General features: G+C 35.2%; 1 protein-coding gene across 4 annotated transcripts in view; it reads right to left on the reverse strand.

The window, feature by feature from the left end:
• Nucleotides 1-2,938: 2,938 nt before the first annotated feature.
• The window catches only part of SPTLC1 (serine palmitoyltransferase long chain base subunit 1), a 43,125-nt gene continuing 27,593 nt past the window's right edge, over nt 2,939-18,470 (reverse strand). For 2 of the 4 annotated variants that reach the window (XM_083354649.1, XM_083354650.1), the window contains exons 7-15: nt 17,827-17,956; nt 17,099-17,188; nt 15,308-15,415; nt 14,101-14,196; nt 12,164-12,260; nt 9,794-9,848; nt 6,777-6,894; nt 6,040-6,113; nt 2,939-4,339 (exon numbers count right to left, since the gene is read on the reverse strand). In XM_083354649.1, coding sequence (XP_083210775.1) covers nt 4,246-4,339; nt 6,040-6,113; nt 6,777-6,894; nt 9,794-9,848; nt 12,164-12,260; nt 14,101-14,196; nt 15,308-15,415; nt 17,099-17,188; nt 17,827-17,956 — 862 coding nt within the window. In that variant the 3' untranslated portion in view covers nt 2,939-4,245. Of the gene's footprint in view, nt 4,340-6,039; nt 6,114-6,776; nt 6,895-9,793; nt 9,849-12,163; nt 12,261-14,100; nt 14,197-15,307; nt 15,416-16,901; nt 16,988-17,098; nt 17,189-17,826; nt 17,957-17,980; nt 18,097-18,470 lie in introns of those variants that run through there. The other 2 variants (XR_014491457.1, XM_083354651.1) reach the window with 2 other exon arrangements.

The following is an 18,470-nucleotide window of genomic DNA, read 5'->3' on the forward strand; positions in this document are numbered from 1 at the left end:
GCCATAGGAATTATTTTTCATGTGTTTATCCAGTCAAGGAGAACAAGGGGGGTTTTTTTTAAAACGAAAGAGCTTTCCTATTAATAATAAATGTTTAATATCAGTATTTATTATTATTAATAGAGGGTGAAAATCCCCAGCGAATTTATGGGATCAGATTAATTTTATACGAAAGATTTAATTTCTATCAATATTAAGAATAGTAAATATTGATAATAATCATTTATTATTAATAGGAATGTACGGTAGTACGAAGTACATAGTTGGATAGACTTACAGTACATTTTTACAATTCACAAACAGAGAACTCTTCCCTGGAGTAATTATTCTGGGATAGTTACAAAAATTCAAACTTTCTCAGAACTGCGAGTGAGCAGTTGGCTTATGATATTCTTCATTCTCAGGCTGGACCAAGATAAAGGCAATGTCAGGGGGTATGGCAAAATGTTCTCATGATATTCTAGGGCCTTGGGTAGGGGTAAGTGAGGAAAGGCCCATCAGCTCATATTTCTCCATGTTGTGAAAATCAAAACATACCACATATGTGCATATAGCCACCTGAATAGACATCTCCATTTTCTGTTGAAATGAAAGCATTACATTCATATGTGCTGAAGGCATACGCAGGATATTTCTTTTGCTGGTGTAGTACATTTTATAAATCTTCTAAAGATGCAACCTTGGTGTGCAGTAGCAGCCAGATATCAGCAAATGCCAACACTCCACAGGTCGTTTTGAAGTAATAAACTCCAGATGGAATGGAGGGGTGGGAGGGAAGAACAATAAAGACAGTCCACCATTCATCACAGTGAACAGGATCACATTTCAAAAGTGAAAAAAAGAGAAACATACTTAGTATACTTCAACTTCTCATGTATTTTTATGAGTTGAGAAAGATAGATTTCAACTCTAAGAATCGCACATTGCTTTCCAAATGTTTCCATTAGTTTAGTTTTCAGTCTTTGAGATGGTAAAGATATGGAAGTAATTGCATACTATCTATTTGCATAAAGACTGTTTTAGCACCAGCTCATTTCAGCACAACAGCACTACTTCAAACATTCCTTGAGGTTTCCCTGTTGCAAGTACATAATTCAAGCACAAAATAGTGAATCTGTGGACATTTTTTCCTCTGGGGATCCTTTCTGAAGGCAGGTGGTCACACTTAAGACACTTTCAAACAAAGCCCTGTTATTTTCTCAGAACACCATTGGAGCTAAAGGCCCTAAAGGCAATCTTTTGAAATAAAGATAATGCTAGAGGTTGGCAATGTCCTTTCAGCCTACCAGCTGCACACTATTTGCCTTTGAAATAAACTATTAAAATATTAATGTATAATATTATTTCAGTCAAGATAGGATAAGAACATCAGGAGGAGCCATAGATGGTGACTGCGATACCACATTGTCTATCCCTACACTGGGCAAACTCAAATAAACATACACTATGTGGAAATATGGCAGTATCTATCTTGATTCCGCTTGAACCGAGGCTTTGTAAAGGGTAGTAGCAATAATCTTGAGGAGTAACCAAGAGAATGGTCAGAGAAATTTGAGTCCAAGGCAGAAACATAATTTGAGAAACCTCACAAGACTTCCTAGGGGGGAGCATTCAGATTTTCAAGATTGATTGCAACCTTTTGAGGTACACCAGATTGGGAAACCCATGTTATGAATCTTGATGCTACTTTTATTAAAAGATTATTTACAGATCTTACACATCCCACCCTTTATCTTCAACAGAACTAAAGAGAAGGTGCTCTTACTCCAGATATATTCTCTGTCATTTCTCAATATATGCTGAAGCTGAAGAATTCTATTTAGGAATGTTGCCTTTGTTTTTACCACTTTCTCTTTAAAATTCTTTTGATATCTAGACGTCTGTCTTCATTGCTATGAAAAGGGAATCTCCCATTACAATCTTACCCACATTCAAACCTGAACATTACACATCTACTCTTAAGGTTCAGGATTAGCAAATTCTGTATTTCAGGGTTTTGAGCAGGATGACCAAAAAACACCTTTTTTCTTAGCACTGGGGTGTTTTATTCTAGATAGCTCTGGACTATTTCCTTTACAATTTTAAGTATTTCAACAATCCTTTCCCCTCAGGTGTGTATTCTACTTCATTCTATTCCATCACATAAAATATTAGTTTCTGTTATTAAAACCCTTCATCACCCTGCCAAGAAGGCTGATAAATGCAATTCAGTTTCATAAATATAAGTAATATTGACATAAAATGCTTGATTTCCCTGAACTGGAGGGATACAGATGATTTGTGTGTCACAATGAAGATTGTTAGAGCTGGTTACAATTGCAGCCGCAGAATATGCTCCCATAATTCTATAACCTTCATTGCTAAACTATGGTTTACACCCCAAACATTTCAAGAGAACATATGCAGATGATATACTAGTAGCTCAAAGATACTAGGAACACCAGTTCAGGTGGTGCTGCACACTCAGGTGTGATTACATAAAAATTCTGCTCATTTTCTATATTGCCAAATAATGCCTGGGGATTCTGATGTGGTCCATGTTAGTGTATTCAATTTGCATATCATAAATTTGTCTTCATATTTGTCAAATTTGTCCAAATCTGAAGAACACTCTGTATTTTAATTATTTATCTTTATAACTTAATTATTTATTAGCTTATTGAATATAACAGGAATTAGAGGTGAAATACCACATACTTTAATATTTATGTGTTGGGTTGGGGGGATAATTTGGAGGAGGAGGTTTGACAATATCATCTAATTATGTAACAAAATTTAAGTCAACTATTAATTTAAAATAACTGTCAAAACGATACTTAAATTTGTGGTAGAAAGTGCTCCAATTAAAATTGTTATTTTTTTAAATTAGAAGTGATTGTTGTAATTGATGCACACCATTAGGTACAATATAACAAAGAATTCAGAAATAACTCAAATACTGGATCAAATATATGTTTTTATTAAAAAAATACGTCCAAATATAGCACTGGAATCCATTTAGCAGCAACCAAAGAAGGCACAAGGGTAAAGAATCAAACCTGAACATATTAGAAGATCTTAAACATAGTCTTTGGAACCCTACTTGTGGCAATTCACATTACATATATCTCAACATCTCAGCTACCTTGAAGGTTACAAGAATATTGGCATACTGTAACTTCTGCGGTATAACAGACTGTTGCTTTACTGTAATGTCCTGCAAATCTATGCCAAATACTTTGTGATCTCAAGCAATTACATTCTAGGTATAGTTTGGAAATACTTTAGTACAGATGATATGAACTCCATGCAATGACATGTACACATTTCTAATTAGTTAATTTTTTTAGCAGTAAGTATATATAACATAAGACACCTTTACTAAACTAATTTATCCAGTGATTAAAGCACCTATCAAATTACTGTTGTATTGTCTTTGTGTCCAATTTTTATTCTTGCTGCCAAGTACTGGCACTCAAACTCTATTTCATGAAGACATCAACCTTGCATAATACTCTTTTAATATACAAACTGCATACTCCACATGAAGTGTAAATAGGTAACTTTATGTCCATATTATGGCTCTAAATGACTGTACATTATCAGTAGTTGGGGCACTATTGTAAAAGTCCAGTACATAGTAAATAAAGGTAAATGACAACTCATAATGGTAATGGAATGATATGAGATATGCAATTTAAATTCAACAAAGATTTTTAAAAAGCTAATGTTTTCAATAAATTCAGAGGTGGAATGAGCTAAACAAAAATTCACACACAAGGGTAATAAAAGCTCCTTAAATACTTAATTCCATAGGATCCCATGTTAAGCATCTATTTTGACAACAGTTTTTTTTTAAAAAAAGTTCAAAACTGTATTTTATTAAGAATGATTAAATTAAGAATATTCTGTAAACTTTCATATTCTTTCATGTACTTTAACATATTTCAAACAAATTGCTATGTATTTAGAAAACTATGGAAAGACTTTGAGAACAGAGAACATCTTCTCAAGTGAAATATTAGAGAAACAATGATTCCCAATTTAAACTATCTAAAAATAGTTTATACATATACATATAGTGTATGTTCAGTGTTCCAGTATTTGTATATCTGTTTTTGTGTGTGAAATGACCCGATAAAAATCCAACTTTATTTCATCAGATGATAATCCAAATAATTTAAATCTCTGAAGTGCAAGTCATTACACTGTGAAAACATCCAACACCCTAGTGCTGTGTGAGACAGAAATCCAAGCAACCCAGCCTCAGGTTAGTATCGATTCTGCAGCTTCTCTGATAAGGGAGGCGGCTTTGTCCAATTCCTGTTCTGTTTGTTCTACCGTCACCACAACCCGTATGCTGGAAGGGACAAAAACAGTCAATTGACATTTGTTTGCTGTATAGTAAAAAAAAAAAAGGCCTTACAATATCTAGAGATTAGTATAGGTAGACCTGTACATACTGAATGAAGTTAAAAGCTGTACTTAGATTTATTATATCAATTGTGATGGCTACTGATTTCTTTCCTAATGTAATCAATAATGTAGTTATTTTCCAAGCCCCGCAAGTTATTTGAGAGATTATATTTGTCTGTACCCTCAAACCTATGCAAATCTGCATGTCTTTTTAAAATCCATCCTTAGCATATCTTAATTCTACCAAGACCTTCTTGGATTAGCAACAAATGAGAGTCTAGCCTAAGAACATAGATTGTTTTCTCCATTGAGGTTCTATTTCCAGTTTAAGATCTCTCCCTTGTTTGTGTTTTTGTACTGTTATAGATATTGATGTTTAAAGATTGGACAACCCTTTGTGTGAGATGATATAAGGATTCCTGCCTTGGACAGGGGATTGGACTAGAAGGCCTAGAAGGATTCTATGATAGATTGGATTTATTTGTACCATTTTGTCAGAAAGGTGCTTTTTTTTCACGAGGCAACGGGACTTTTTCTTTGATTCACACCCATTTGCACTACTCAGGTGACCCTGGCGACACAGATTAGCATCCAGGGGCTTCAACAACTTGCTAAAAGAGTGCAAATGACCAGCTGTCTGCAAGGAGTATAAATCCTGCCATTCCCCACCATCCAGTCAGAGCTGAAGCAGTTTCTTGGATGAGAAGCCCAAACGTCTTCAAAGAAAAACAAGAAAGTCCAGTTGCCTCGTGAAAAAAGCACCTTTGGGACAACCGTGACCTGGATGACTGACTGAGAATCTCCATAGACATTTGTACCCTTTGTAGTTATTTTACTTATAATTATAATAATGCAAACTGTTGTTATTGTTACTATGTTCACTGGACTATGCAAGTTGCTTTGCCTGCTTCTATTGGGAGAAAGGTAGATTTAAAAAATGGATAAATAAAAATACGCACAAACAAGACAGGCAATCTGCGAAGGAGGACTGTTACTCTAAACAGATAATATTGGGATTAATTGGCTGTTAGAGAGTATCAACCATAGCTTAACATGTTTCATGATTCCATCAAGTTTGAGGGAGCTTCCTATTGTTCAGCCAGTGAATTAAAAAAACAATTCTGCAATTGTCTTAATTTCTATTTAATGGCAATCTAGAAACATAGTAGGTAAAGGTAAAGGTTCCCCCGCACGTGCGTGCTAGTCGCTTCCGACTCTAGGGGCCGGTGCTCATCTCCGTTTCAAAGCCGAAGAGCCAGCGCTTGTCCGAGGACGTCTCCGTGGTCATGTGGCCGGCTTGACTAGACGCCAAAGGCGCACGGAACGCTGCTACCTTCCCACCGTAGTGGTCCCTATTTTTCTACTTGCATTTTTCCGTGCTTTTGAACTGCTAGGTTGGCAGAAGCTGGGACGAGTAACAGGCGCTCACTCTGTTACGCGGCACTCGGGATTCGACCCGCCAAACTGCCGACCTTCTGATCGACAAGCTCAGCGTCCTAACCCACTGAGCCACCGCGTCCCTTTGAAACATAGTAGAAATATTTAAATATTTAAAATGTATAAGCTCCCGTTCAATCTGCCATAACTATACCATGTAACTGGACCCAAAACGTTTTACTGTAATAGAACGAAGTAGTTACTAACCTGGGTGGAGGGAGATATTTTTCTTCTTTTTCCAAATAGCGAGCTTGAGTTAAAGCAATCCCTCTGTTCATACACTGGAAAAAAGACATAGAACCAGTTATATAACTAATATATGAGCTGCCACTTAATGTTTTTATTATGAAATACTGCTGACATATAATAGGAATTTTCTTTGGTCCTAGTTTTTATCCAGGTTTTTGCTGTTGCCATTTTCTCTTCCCTCAAACACATCCCTTTCCATAATGCACCTCTCTTCTATCAGTTCTCACTACTATTCCTTTCTTCTAATTAGTAAAAACACTGTTGCCATTTGTGCATAGCTTGTTGTCTGCTTCTATCCATGATTATTTATTTATGGATTAACATAATGCATAAATCCAGCTATTCCGATTCATTTAAAAAAGTATGGATTCATGTTATATATAAACTCAGCCAAAATTTAAGGTGCTGACTCCGACCTCACCCTGAAGCATATAGAACCTTTTGCAGCTAACAGCTCTGGTTTCATGCCATAACTCAATTAATAATAAAGCACAGTTAATGTAAAATGAAGTTTATTGAAACAAGCCACTGTTGTGATAATCTAGGTCTGCTGTCCTCTCTTTGCAACTATACCAGCAGTAATAGAAGACAGATGCAACTTAGTTTAAGACTCATGACAAAGCACGAAACTATTGGGCCATGTTTCTTAACAAGTCCAGTTTTGAAGGATTCAACATTTTAAAAAGAAATCTTACATATTCTACAATTTCTTTCAGTAGCCTCATGTCACTTTCTCGAGATCCAGTACTTTCTTCTAACTGGAGATGTAGTGCTGGGGAATATGACTGTCCCACTAGTCGTAGGCCAGGAATCCTACAAGAAGTAACCATGTTAAATCAAACACAAGGTCATAAATGTCACTGGAAAAAAATTCAAGTGTGAAATTATTAACAATTTTGCTGCAACAGTGAACTGAATAAAACACATTACTTGGTTTTGTGCTAGGCTGCAAAGCAGGAATTACATAATCAAGTCCAGACTTCACCTCAAGGCAGATGACCTAATCACTAAGATCGCTAGCCACAATCTTCCATAAGAGTAGAAACAAACAGCATGTAATAAAGGAGGTTGTTAGTGTTAGCTAACCATGAATAGTTCTTCTATCTAGCCTACCTGATCTACTTTTTCTGCTCCTGTTCAGGTCAGCTATATCAGTATTTTTCTATATGTACTTGTTAAGCATCAAAAGAAAAACATTCCTGGATTAGATGAATGGTAATATTCCTAGGATATCACCTAATTCTAGATATTCTCAGGAGCATAACAATGCTACTTTTGGACATGCTCCATGGAAGCAGTATGATTAGGCATTGTTCCTGCCTCTTTTCCCACTGCTACACAAGCTATTGCTCTAGCCTATGACTGACAAGCTGAAAGTCATGATGGCACTGAGCCTCTTAAAGAGTTGTATATGCCAAAAATATACTTCTAAATCTAAGATGAACAGAAAAAAAGGCATTTCCTAAAATGTATTTTTGCTGCTACCAATTATTCACAAAGCATTGCTAACACAAAACTGCTAATCTAATTAACTGAATTAAGTAAACGAAATCAAAATTGAGAGCAAGGGGACAATGTCCTAAATGGATAATATAAAGTCAATGCAAAGGTGTGCATGAAGACTCTTAAGCCCATGACTTTAGAAAGGGACTGGGATTACTTGTAGAAAATCTTTAATTCCAAAAGATAACAAGATAAAAATGCTACCAATGTATATTTACTGTGATTTTGCAATATAGCAGTCATTTGTTATGAAAGCTGTTTATTAATAGAAAGCCATTATCAAGAGACAACCAGCACCTACATTAAGATCACAATGTAAGATCACAATGTAAGCATGTAATATTATCTAAAATACAGGCAATTTTGAGCCTAAAATATATTTTATTATTCAGATTTTTATACAAGATAAATTTCTAGATTATTTACATGTTACAACAGTATACAAAAGTATACTATTTAAAGAAGAAGAATTCAATAGCAACATGGAATCCAAGAGGCTTATAATAAGTATGCAATCAATTGAGATCAGTTTGTAATCATGTGGGAAGTTATAATCCCAACGGAGTGCTGTTGGTAATTACAGAAATTATTACAAACATTGCCAAATTGCCACTTGGTTCAGTAAATGTGATTTTTAATATATATAATGAGAAAGCAGCAGGTCCAGAATTAAAATAACATGTACGTTTAATTACTAATAGACAAAACACTATTTTATTATGGGCCACTGTTACCAGTAAACAGCAAGATGAAAATTGTGAAATCAATATACAAAATTCTCCAAAGCATGCTGATTGTTGAATTCAGTCAGACATTTCTAACAAAACAGTCTGTTAAAATATTTCAGAAACTAAAATAATGGGTATAAAAGGAACAGCTGGGGTAATGTGAGAAGACACCTTTGAACCTTAGCCAAATCAAAGCTTTGACGTTTTCAGGTTTTGGCCAAACAACACTCTGTAATAAACATAGTCTGAATTTCTAGAGGCTGCTATACAAACCTCAAGTTGATTTCTATGTTACTTTCGTCAGTTACTTAAAATAAACTGTCATCTGACTCAAGTACACATCTCGTCAGAAAAGAGTAAGCAAAGCAAAGAGACAGACACAGGCCCTTTCAGACAAAAGGTCAATCAATTAGAGTGTGTGAGAGAACAGCAGTTAGCTTTTGCAAGCTGATCATATTTTTTAAATTTGTTTTAACGTTTGTATTCACTTTCTTTTAAATGCCCTGTAAACCGCCCTGAGTCCTTCGGGAAAGGGCGGTATATAAATCTAAATAAATAAATAAATAAATATTCTAATGTAGCAGTTCTCAAAGTGTGGTCTGGAAATCCCGGGGATCCCTGAGAGCCTTTCAGGGGGTCGAAAAGTCAGATACATATTTTATCATTCCTCAGTTTTAATTTCTAATATAGTACATATTGATAGATGTAATCCATATAAATCAAAATTCTTTGGGTCCTCAATCATTTTTAAGAATTTTAAGAAAGGGGTCCTGAGGCCAAAATGTTTTGAGAGCCACTGTTCACAAAGAACACAGTGGAAATCCACACAATTTTTACCCAATGAAAACATATGTGAGAAAAAAATGTATCAAAATATTGGGGTTAAAACAGAAATATGCCAAATGATTTATGCCCAAATTGTTCTGTGCAGGGTACAGCTAGTTTGGGGGTGATTAATGCTCGAACATGCATATTTAGTCTGGATGTGAAAACAAAGCAAGAGTGTTTTGTTTTGGATATAAACTTCAACCCCCTAATTCCAGGAAAAAGTGTCCGGAGGAAAGCAGAAGTGAGAAAAGCGAAGAATATTTGATAATTGAGAAGAGGCAAGATAGCAAAAAAGAAAAAGCTAGGTTGGGAAGTTCAATGTGCAGGTGGAATGATGAGTTATATCACAAGTTTGACATCACAAGTTTGACATGTCTAGTCTAGAGTATAACCAAAATACCTGCAATACTTATTTTTAGAAAATTTCTAAATATAATAAGAAAATACAGCCCACACTGTACTACAACAAACTGTTTTCAACTCAAAAATATAGCCACTCTAGGCTATAGCTATAGTAAAAAGCAGTTGTTCTTACTAAAGTAGCTTAAATGTAGAGCTTAAAGCAGTAAATATTTCCATTATTGTAAGCTCTTTAAAAGCCATTTTTCTTGTTAAACTCAAGTTTTAAATAAGATGACAATGAATTTACTTACCCTTGTAAAGCTTTGTATATTTGTTTACATTTTTGTCTTAAAACCTGAAAAATACCTAAACAAAAAATAAAAAAAAAATCCTTGAATATCAGTTTAATTAGTTAAACATGACATGCCAATTTAAATAGCTATTTAAGACTAGATTGCAATTTGTTCATTCTTCCTATCTTTTACCTTTCCAATGTCATAAGAGAAAATATACAAATACATCTTTTCTCTGCCCTTGTCTCTGCCCTATGAAACATTCTTCCCTCTGAAACCAGATCAGCCCCATCCCTTTGGATATTCTGAAAAGCCCACTGCACTATGACTTCTTTAGGTGGCTCCACTGTTGAATATGATGAATCCCACAACTGGAATACAGGAAGTGAAGGATACTATTTGTTTGAAAGGAATAGAAGCAATAGAACAGAGAAAAGACTGAGCAGCACATTAAACATATCTGTTCCTCAAATATCTAAATCAACGAATTTGCCAATGTTATAAGTTAAAATAAGTGCAGGAACAAGTTAAGCGATACTGTTGTTTGTGTCTATTATTCACCTTCCTAAAAACGAGGCGCCATGAATGAAGTTTTATGAAAACAAACTGTAGAACTTGCAAAGAGGTAATGAATTTGTAGTAATGATATTTTTAATTTCCCTGAGAGAGCACAATCCTTCCAGGAAATTTCTGACTTGCCTTGCTGATAACATTCTCCCTCAAAAGTCTAAGAAGGTAGAAAATGATCAGCTATGAAGGCTACTGCTAAGCTTGTAAGCCGCCCTGAGTCTTGGGAGAAGGGCGGGATATAAATGGAATTAAAATAAAAAAATAAAATAAATATTCTTAATTGTATACCAATCAATATAGAAAGCTTAGTGGAGAAAATGGAAGTGGCAGAAACATTGGAGGAAAATAACTATACAATCATGATTTTAAAGGAAAATAAAACTACTCAAAAAATAAGATGAATGTTCAAAAAAGTGGATTTTAGTAAGTTCAGAGCAATGCTAAGTACTATCCTGTAACAGGAGAAAAACCCATTCAGCTAAATTAGACAAATAGCCTAGGGCAGTGTTTTTCAAGCTGGGCCACTTGACAATGTGTGGACTTCAACTCCCAGAATTCCTCATCCAACACTGGCCTAAGGTGTATGAGCAGTGTTAAAGGAGATACCAAAAACCAAAACTGCAAAGAAATCCAGAAAGGAGGAAAACATAGGATAGATAGCAAAAGAAGCTACATAAAAAACTTCAGAAAAGAAAAAAAAAGATCTACAGTATATAAGAAATTAAAAGAGGGCTGGAAAGTCTTCAGAAAGGAAGACTACAAATAGGTTACCTAATGTAGCTCTGTGGAGATGGCACCAGGAAAGTCAAATTCCGTAATGAGTCAAAGATAGTGGAAGATACAATTTTTTTTAAAAGAATGTAGATATTTTCAAAATAAAAGGATAGAAAAGAATACAAATTGGCCAATAGACGCAAAATGAAGAAAAGTAGATCTATTTTAAAAATGTGGCCAGGGAATTTGAATTATGCCAAAAGTTTGATGTAATTCAACTGATTCTGGAGATTTAAACAAAATTTCCAGAATCAGATGAATTACACCAAAATGTTGGCATAATCAGGTGAAAAGTCAGGGTAAACTCACGTATATATTACCTATGGAGAATCCTGGAGAACTGATGAAGTGCCAGGTGAATTAAGAAAAACAAATGCTATTCCTATCGCCAAAAAAGGAGAAAAAGTTCAATTCTGGACTCCATCAACTAAGTATAATTTCTAAATTATGGGAAGTCATCATCCACTTTCCTTTGGTTGTTCTAGCTTTGTCTTTTGTGAACAGTTTTGAGTACCACCTTTTAATAAGGATTCAGAGAAAATGCTCCAAGTTCAAGAAAGGGTGATGCAGATGTTCATGGAACTAAAAATTAATCTCTTTGAAGAAAGACAAAGGATTTAGGTATATTTAGTCTTGGCAAATTACAGAGTGGAGAACATAATAGTATTTTTCAAATGTTCTCTCATCCATGGTGCAGTACATGAAATGAAACTCTTTGAACATTTCTAACAGTCAGTTAAACTGCTAAGAGTTTTTTATATAAACATGTATCATCTGCAAACTCTGTTAAAATGTTATGCATTCCTCACTGCAATTAAGATTGACATAAGTGAATATAAGTGAGTATGAAATATAGACATCACTCTAAAGACTCTCAGTTCAAGTTAAATATGAATTGCAATTTTACCTTACAGGCAACTGTGACTGACAGCAAAAACCACCCAGTAAATCCATGCCAATGTACGAATGTGTATCTTTCAAAGCTCAAGTACTTTTCAAAACATAACTTGATTCTCTAAAATTACTAACTTCTAGAAAAATTACCTGGATTTTCTTGCATGATATTGAGAGCTTCAATGGCGGCAGCAGCTAGAAGAGGCGGCAGAGAGGCTGAAAAGCAATAGCCTTGACCAGACAGCCTCTGAGAACAAAAGTAATAATATTACAGGAGCAAACTTCCAGTATTATTTATATACAGAACCTACTGGTAAATATATAACTATTTGTTTAATTGAAAGGAAGAAAAATCTGAATTTAAGAACATTTTATCCAAAAAGACAGCAATGGGTTAGTTATGTATTTTATCTAATTTAGCTCTTGCTAGCTTAAGCAACATATACATTGCAATCATAAGTAAGTATGCTTTTTTTCCCCTTGCGTTCAATCATGTCTGATTCTCAGTGATTGCCAGGACAAGACCCTATTTGTCTTGGCAAGTTTTTTCAGAAGTTGTTTGTCACTGCCTTTTTCCTAAAGCCGAAAGAGATGACTAGTCCAAGGTCACCCAGCTGGGTTGATGCCTAAAGGGAGACTAGAACTCACAGTCTCCTGGTTTCCAGCCTGAACCACTACACTAAACTGGCTCTTATGTATCTGTATTAACACTTAATAAATCTAACGTAACTTTACTATTTCAAAAGTATTTGAGAAATAAAATAATACTTATCTCTGTAAATAAAAGAGTTAACATATAGCTGCATCTACACTTTTATTGGCAACATCTATATTTAAAGGTCCTGGTTTGATTGATTCAAAACTGTATATTTGCCAACACTGCCAAAAGCTAAATGCACATCATGTCCTGGTGGATCACTTTCAAACATGCCCAAAATATCTCAATGTGCAACATTTAAAAATTTTAGGCAGCTACAACCATCTTCTACACAGACAACCTCCTTGTCATTGCAAAGGGAATATAACAAGCCTAATATCTATGATAATTGAGGTCACTAGATCAGAAAAGGAAAAGAACAATTATCTGTTATTCTAATATCTTTCTAGTTATATCTTCTCCCCACCCATCACATGTCAGCTACAACATGTCAAGGCAATTCATTCTTGGCAAGGAAGGTGCATCAATTCTTCAGTACCAAATAAAAGCTACTTCTCAGCATCTGATATTAATACAGTTTTTCCCCAAAGTTCAGTGCCTGCCAACAATTGATATAATTCTGAATTGACAACATGTGGAGCAAGCAATTTGTAGCAAATATGTACAAGCCTGAGAGGATGTATATTCATGTTCATCCTAAAACTTCTAACAGGAATAATAAGCCTCCCCCCAAAAAGATCATCTTAGGAGAAAACCGTGTAATAGTTTCTCATTTCTATGAAGTACAGGTGGTCCTTGACTTCGTTTAGTGACAGTCCCAAATTACAATGGCACTAAAAAAGACTTATAACCGTTTTTCACACTTATGAATGCTGCAATATCCCCCTGGACATGTGGTCAGAATTCAGCCACTTGGCAACTGGCATGCATTTATGACGGCTGCAATGTCATAAATGGAAAATTTGGGCTCAATTGTAATCGTAACTTGAGGACTACCTGCAAAGGAGTTCAAGCTAAATGATGCTGCTTTTCAACGGAGCCCACTGGGGCAGCCTTTTAGTAGACGGGCCACATCCCCAATTTAATTCATGAAAATGTTAAAAATGGCTATTTCATGGAGTGCTTAAAATGCAGAATCAGTCATAAGGCATATATGTGGCTCAACATGACCATATTGTGTTTCCTGCTCTCTGATGTCTGATTGTTCTTATGGGTTTTTAAATTGATTATATGTGTTTTTATTTAGACTTATTATACCCAGTTATTCTTTATACAACTTGTGAATCACCAAGGCCTTATCTGATTGCAATGGGATATAATTGTAACAACCAATCAATACATAAGCATACAAATAAATACCTACATTGGCTACAGAGCTTCACAAAGAGATAACTCTGACAGAGTTTGTCTTTCAAGGTCTTTCACATACCTGGTGGTCAATAACAAAAGATCGTCCACAGCAAAATCCTCCAACAGAAGCCAGGGAATTTTCCATATTTGCACTTGTAAGATCAATGTCATCAATCTAACACAAAAATGTCAATTGCTTAATGTTAAAAAGTGAAAGCATGGTTTCAGTCATACAGTTGTAAGAATGAGTTTAGTCGCGTACAGCTAAACAATACCAAAAATACTTAATGAATGACAGTTACAAGAAAGAAAAAATACAGTTCACATTTCTATTACCACATTTGAAGTTTCTTATTCTACCCATCAAGATCTAAAATAGCTAAATGTAGTCAAGACAGTTCTAACCTCAGTTTATTTTCCTCTCTCCTTTAAAACAGAATAGTTTAAAAAAAACAATAAAAAAAATCAGATACTATGAACAAAAACACCTTCTTTAGTACAAGATAGGGAAAAATTCACAAGTTCGGAGTTTTTATGCTGTCCCACAATTGTGCTACGTGTGTTTTATGAACTGTTTAAATACAGCTTATATTGTAAACCATGGGTTCCACAATTTCAGTTAAAGAGCATGAAATAACAGGATTTTCTGACAGAGGGTAGAGTGCCATTTCTTGACTACTGCATAGAATAGAATAATTTAAAGTTATCTGTCAGTTCGGGGTGCAGCATACTGACAATGCCAGCTTTATAGCTGAACTCCACATTGCTCAGGTGAGGTTGTTGGTTGTTGACCCAATGTCTGGAGGCTGTTCAGATCTGAATGGGGTGGAACAGACTTTGACTAAAACCTGGCAAGACTGAGCAGCTGTGGCTGTTTGACTCCTTGGATTGGGAACATTTTCATCATCTTCTCGGATGGCATAGCATTCCCCCATTTGAGGCTGGTGCTCAACTTTCAGATCCTTCTGAAATGTTGTCCCCTGAGGTTTTTCCTCTCTGTGCGTGGAGGGCGAGCTGACATCCTTCAGTGGGGAATGTTTGAGAGCAAAAGAGCTTCAGCAAGCAGCTCCTTCACTCTGTACGCATAACAATTGGGAAGACTGCCTAACAACTGCAGTCAGGAGTGCAGGGATGGAAGTCATCAAGCAACAAACAAGACTACCATCAACAATGTCATACAATTCTTTGTTTTCTTTTAAGATATTACTGTAAAAAAGTAATCAAGCTTTTACCTTCTGGTCCCTAGCATTAACTTCTACTATCATTCAGATATGTCATAGACTTACACTTATTCCAAAATGTTCTGTAACTCCTCGTCCATGTTCTCCCAATACTCCAAAGGAGAAACTTTCTTCCAAAAACAATCTGGCTTTGTATTTGTATTTTAACTTTACCTGCAGATTATGCATTAACAAATGACACAAAGCAATGCATGATTAATAAATGTTCAGGAGGGGACAATCTATCAAAATAGCAATAGCGTTTTGGCTTATATGCTGCCTGATGGCACTTTACAGCACTTATGGCTGGTTTACAATGTGCAAGTATTATTTGCATATTGCCCCCAATAATGTGGGTTCTCAATTTACCAAGCTCGGAAGGATGGAAGGCTGAGTCAGCCTTGAGTCCCGTCAGGATCGAACTCTAAGCTGTGGGAAGAGTTAGTCTGTAATACTGCATTTTAACTATTGTGCCACTACGGCTTCTCAAAATATTCTACTGTTGACTGTCTTCAGCTCAACATTTAACCTTCATGTCTCAAAGGTGCTTTTTTCAAAGGCAACTGGACTTCCTTGGCTTTTCCCCTTCGAAAATGTTCCGCTTCTTATCCAGTTAGAACCATAGAAGCTTCTTGGATGAGAATGTTTTCAAAGGGGAAAAAAAAAACCAAGAAAGCCCAGTGACCTTTTGAAAAAAGCACCTTTGGGACAACCATGATCTGGATGATTGAGAACCTTCCTAGACACTCAACATTCATGCATTTTAGTTACTAGATGTAGATGTCTACTGATTATGTGCCAATGAACAGATTCTTTCTTCTAGAACCATTTTTTTTCTTTTAAAATTGACTTTTTGTGGTCCAAGTAAAATAACAGCAAAGCTACTTGCTTAATAAGACAAATCGCCTTTTGTGATGTTTGTATTTTTAATTGTTCTCTTTTGCCAGTTCCCTTGAGGTTTGAGAAAAGGACATCCTTCAAAGTGCAGAGACACATTTTAATACATTTTCTCACAACATGTTGTGTTATGGAAAAAAACCCCAGAATCTTGAGTAGCTAATCAAAGGAAATGTTTTTAGAAGCACCATTTATAGCCAACATCCTCAGTATAAAATGACCCCAGGAATGCAGACCTTTCAATATTTATGTTCTACGAAGAAGTATTCCTTTGCCAAGAAACTGAATTTATTTATGTTACATAAACTTGACAATCGTGAAAGTGTTTTCTTAATTAGTGGAATCTGCTGCTGCTTCAAGTTAGTGGAAATTGTACTAGGCTACAGAGGCTACTGACACATTCTCTCATTACTGTATAGCTCTTAGTGAAATCATCCTTTCGAGTGTTGCAGTAGCTAAGATTTTAAACCTGATTTTTCAAAATCATGAGCAGGTACTCAATTTTAACAAGCTGAGATTTTCTAATGCCGGATGATTTGATGCTGAATTATTTGACTTTTCTTTGGGGGAACACTTAGCATATGGGTGCAAAATATTCTTACTACTTTGCCTAAAGAGTAGAAAATTCAGGGACTGACCCTCATAATCCAAGTCTTTAAATTATGGCAAACATCTGAACATTAAATAACTTTTTTCAACAGGAGAAGAGAATGAAATGCAGAAGAATCAGGACAAGAAACATTATCTTCTGACTTGCTGTTACCAAATTTCTTCTTCAGCCCTCTGTATCAGCCATCATCTTATTGGCACCAGCATCAAAGCTGGCATAGGAAAGGCCACACTTCATATCTATTTATAGAAGATTGATTCCACTTTTAGTAAACAATTTACTACTTTCTTCATTTTTTAGGTTTTTAGTCTGTAAAAGTTAAGTAGATATTAAAAGAAGAAATTACTTACCAATTCTGGCAGAGGACAAATATCCCCAGTATTAATAAACAACCCCTCTACCACAATAAATTTTCGTGTTACACGGGCTTTTCGAGGGTTCTGTAGAAAAACAAACAATTTAGTATGAATATATATATAATTTATGAAAAACCTTTTAGCTTACTTTTTAAAAGTTATTAAAAGCAGATAAAATGTTGAAAATCAACTTATATTTACTTTATCAGAAGTGCAATAAGCCCATTTGTAACTGAGAAAATGCTGTCCATACACAGTAAAACACTCTAAACACGTATATCATTAAAATGGTTACTGCGGGGTTTTTTTCCACCTTATAAATTAAAACAAATGTTAATGTAGCATTACTTCAATAAGCATTTTACCCAGAGGAGGAATATGGTACGAAGAATTTCTATTTACTATTTTTCTCAGGAACAAAATAATTTTCTGAGCATTTTTACACTGCCTTATCAGAGACACTGTGGCTGAGCACATGCATTCATGTATAAAAGGAAAACTGTATCCAATTCTACTGGCAGATTTTTCTCATGTTTGTTATGTCACTGCCTTTTCCAAGCAATGCAGTCATCAAATTAAATACAGCACCTAAATTTATTTCAAATATTACATATCAGGTTTCAGGATAGTTTAGAAGATAAATAATAAAAATGAAGTTATTCAAATAGGCTATGTACATAAAATGTTGCTTGTTATACATTAATTTCTTCCAAAAACGATACCTTTTGATCTTCAAACTCTTGCTCTTGTAGTAGATGCTCAAGATCAGCCATATCATTATGCTTAAAAAACTTAATGTTACTTCTGGACGCTTGGAGCCCTTTCTGAACAGCAAAGCAGGCTGCTTGATCACTGTAAATAGATAATTTTTTTAGTTCGCTGACAGTTTAGCCTAACTCTTAAAAGATTGATGTTTCCCCACAATGAATGCTAAGATATTGGTGGGTGTTGTCTAACTATTTTCTACACTTGTATTCCTACTTTTAATTGAACTATATTTAGGCATTAAAAAGTTACGAAGAATTGTTATAAGCCATGTAGGCAAAGTTCTTAAAGGAAAACTTTTGCCCATGTTGGCATGTTAGAGAGACAAATCAGAGTGTGGTCTAGTTGGTTAAAAAAAAGAGAAACCTAGAATGTATGGTTTCAACAATAGTTAAGGCAGGGGTCTTCAAACTTGGCCCTTTTATGACTTGTGAACTTCAACTCCCAGAATTCATCAGCCAGGCATGCTATGAAGTGATATATGATTTCATACATCATATCATAAGAAGGCATGCTATGGGTTATGTCATTTAGGGAGCTACATTTGACGGGCATTATGCAGCTGTTTGATCTGTAATTTTTTCTGCAATTTAACTCTAAT

This window comes from Vipera ursinii (assembly GCF_947247035.1).
Source record: "Vipera ursinii genome assembly, chromosome: 2".
Classification (NCBI taxonomy): Eukaryota; Metazoa; Chordata; class Lepidosauria; order Squamata; family Viperidae; genus Vipera; species Vipera ursinii.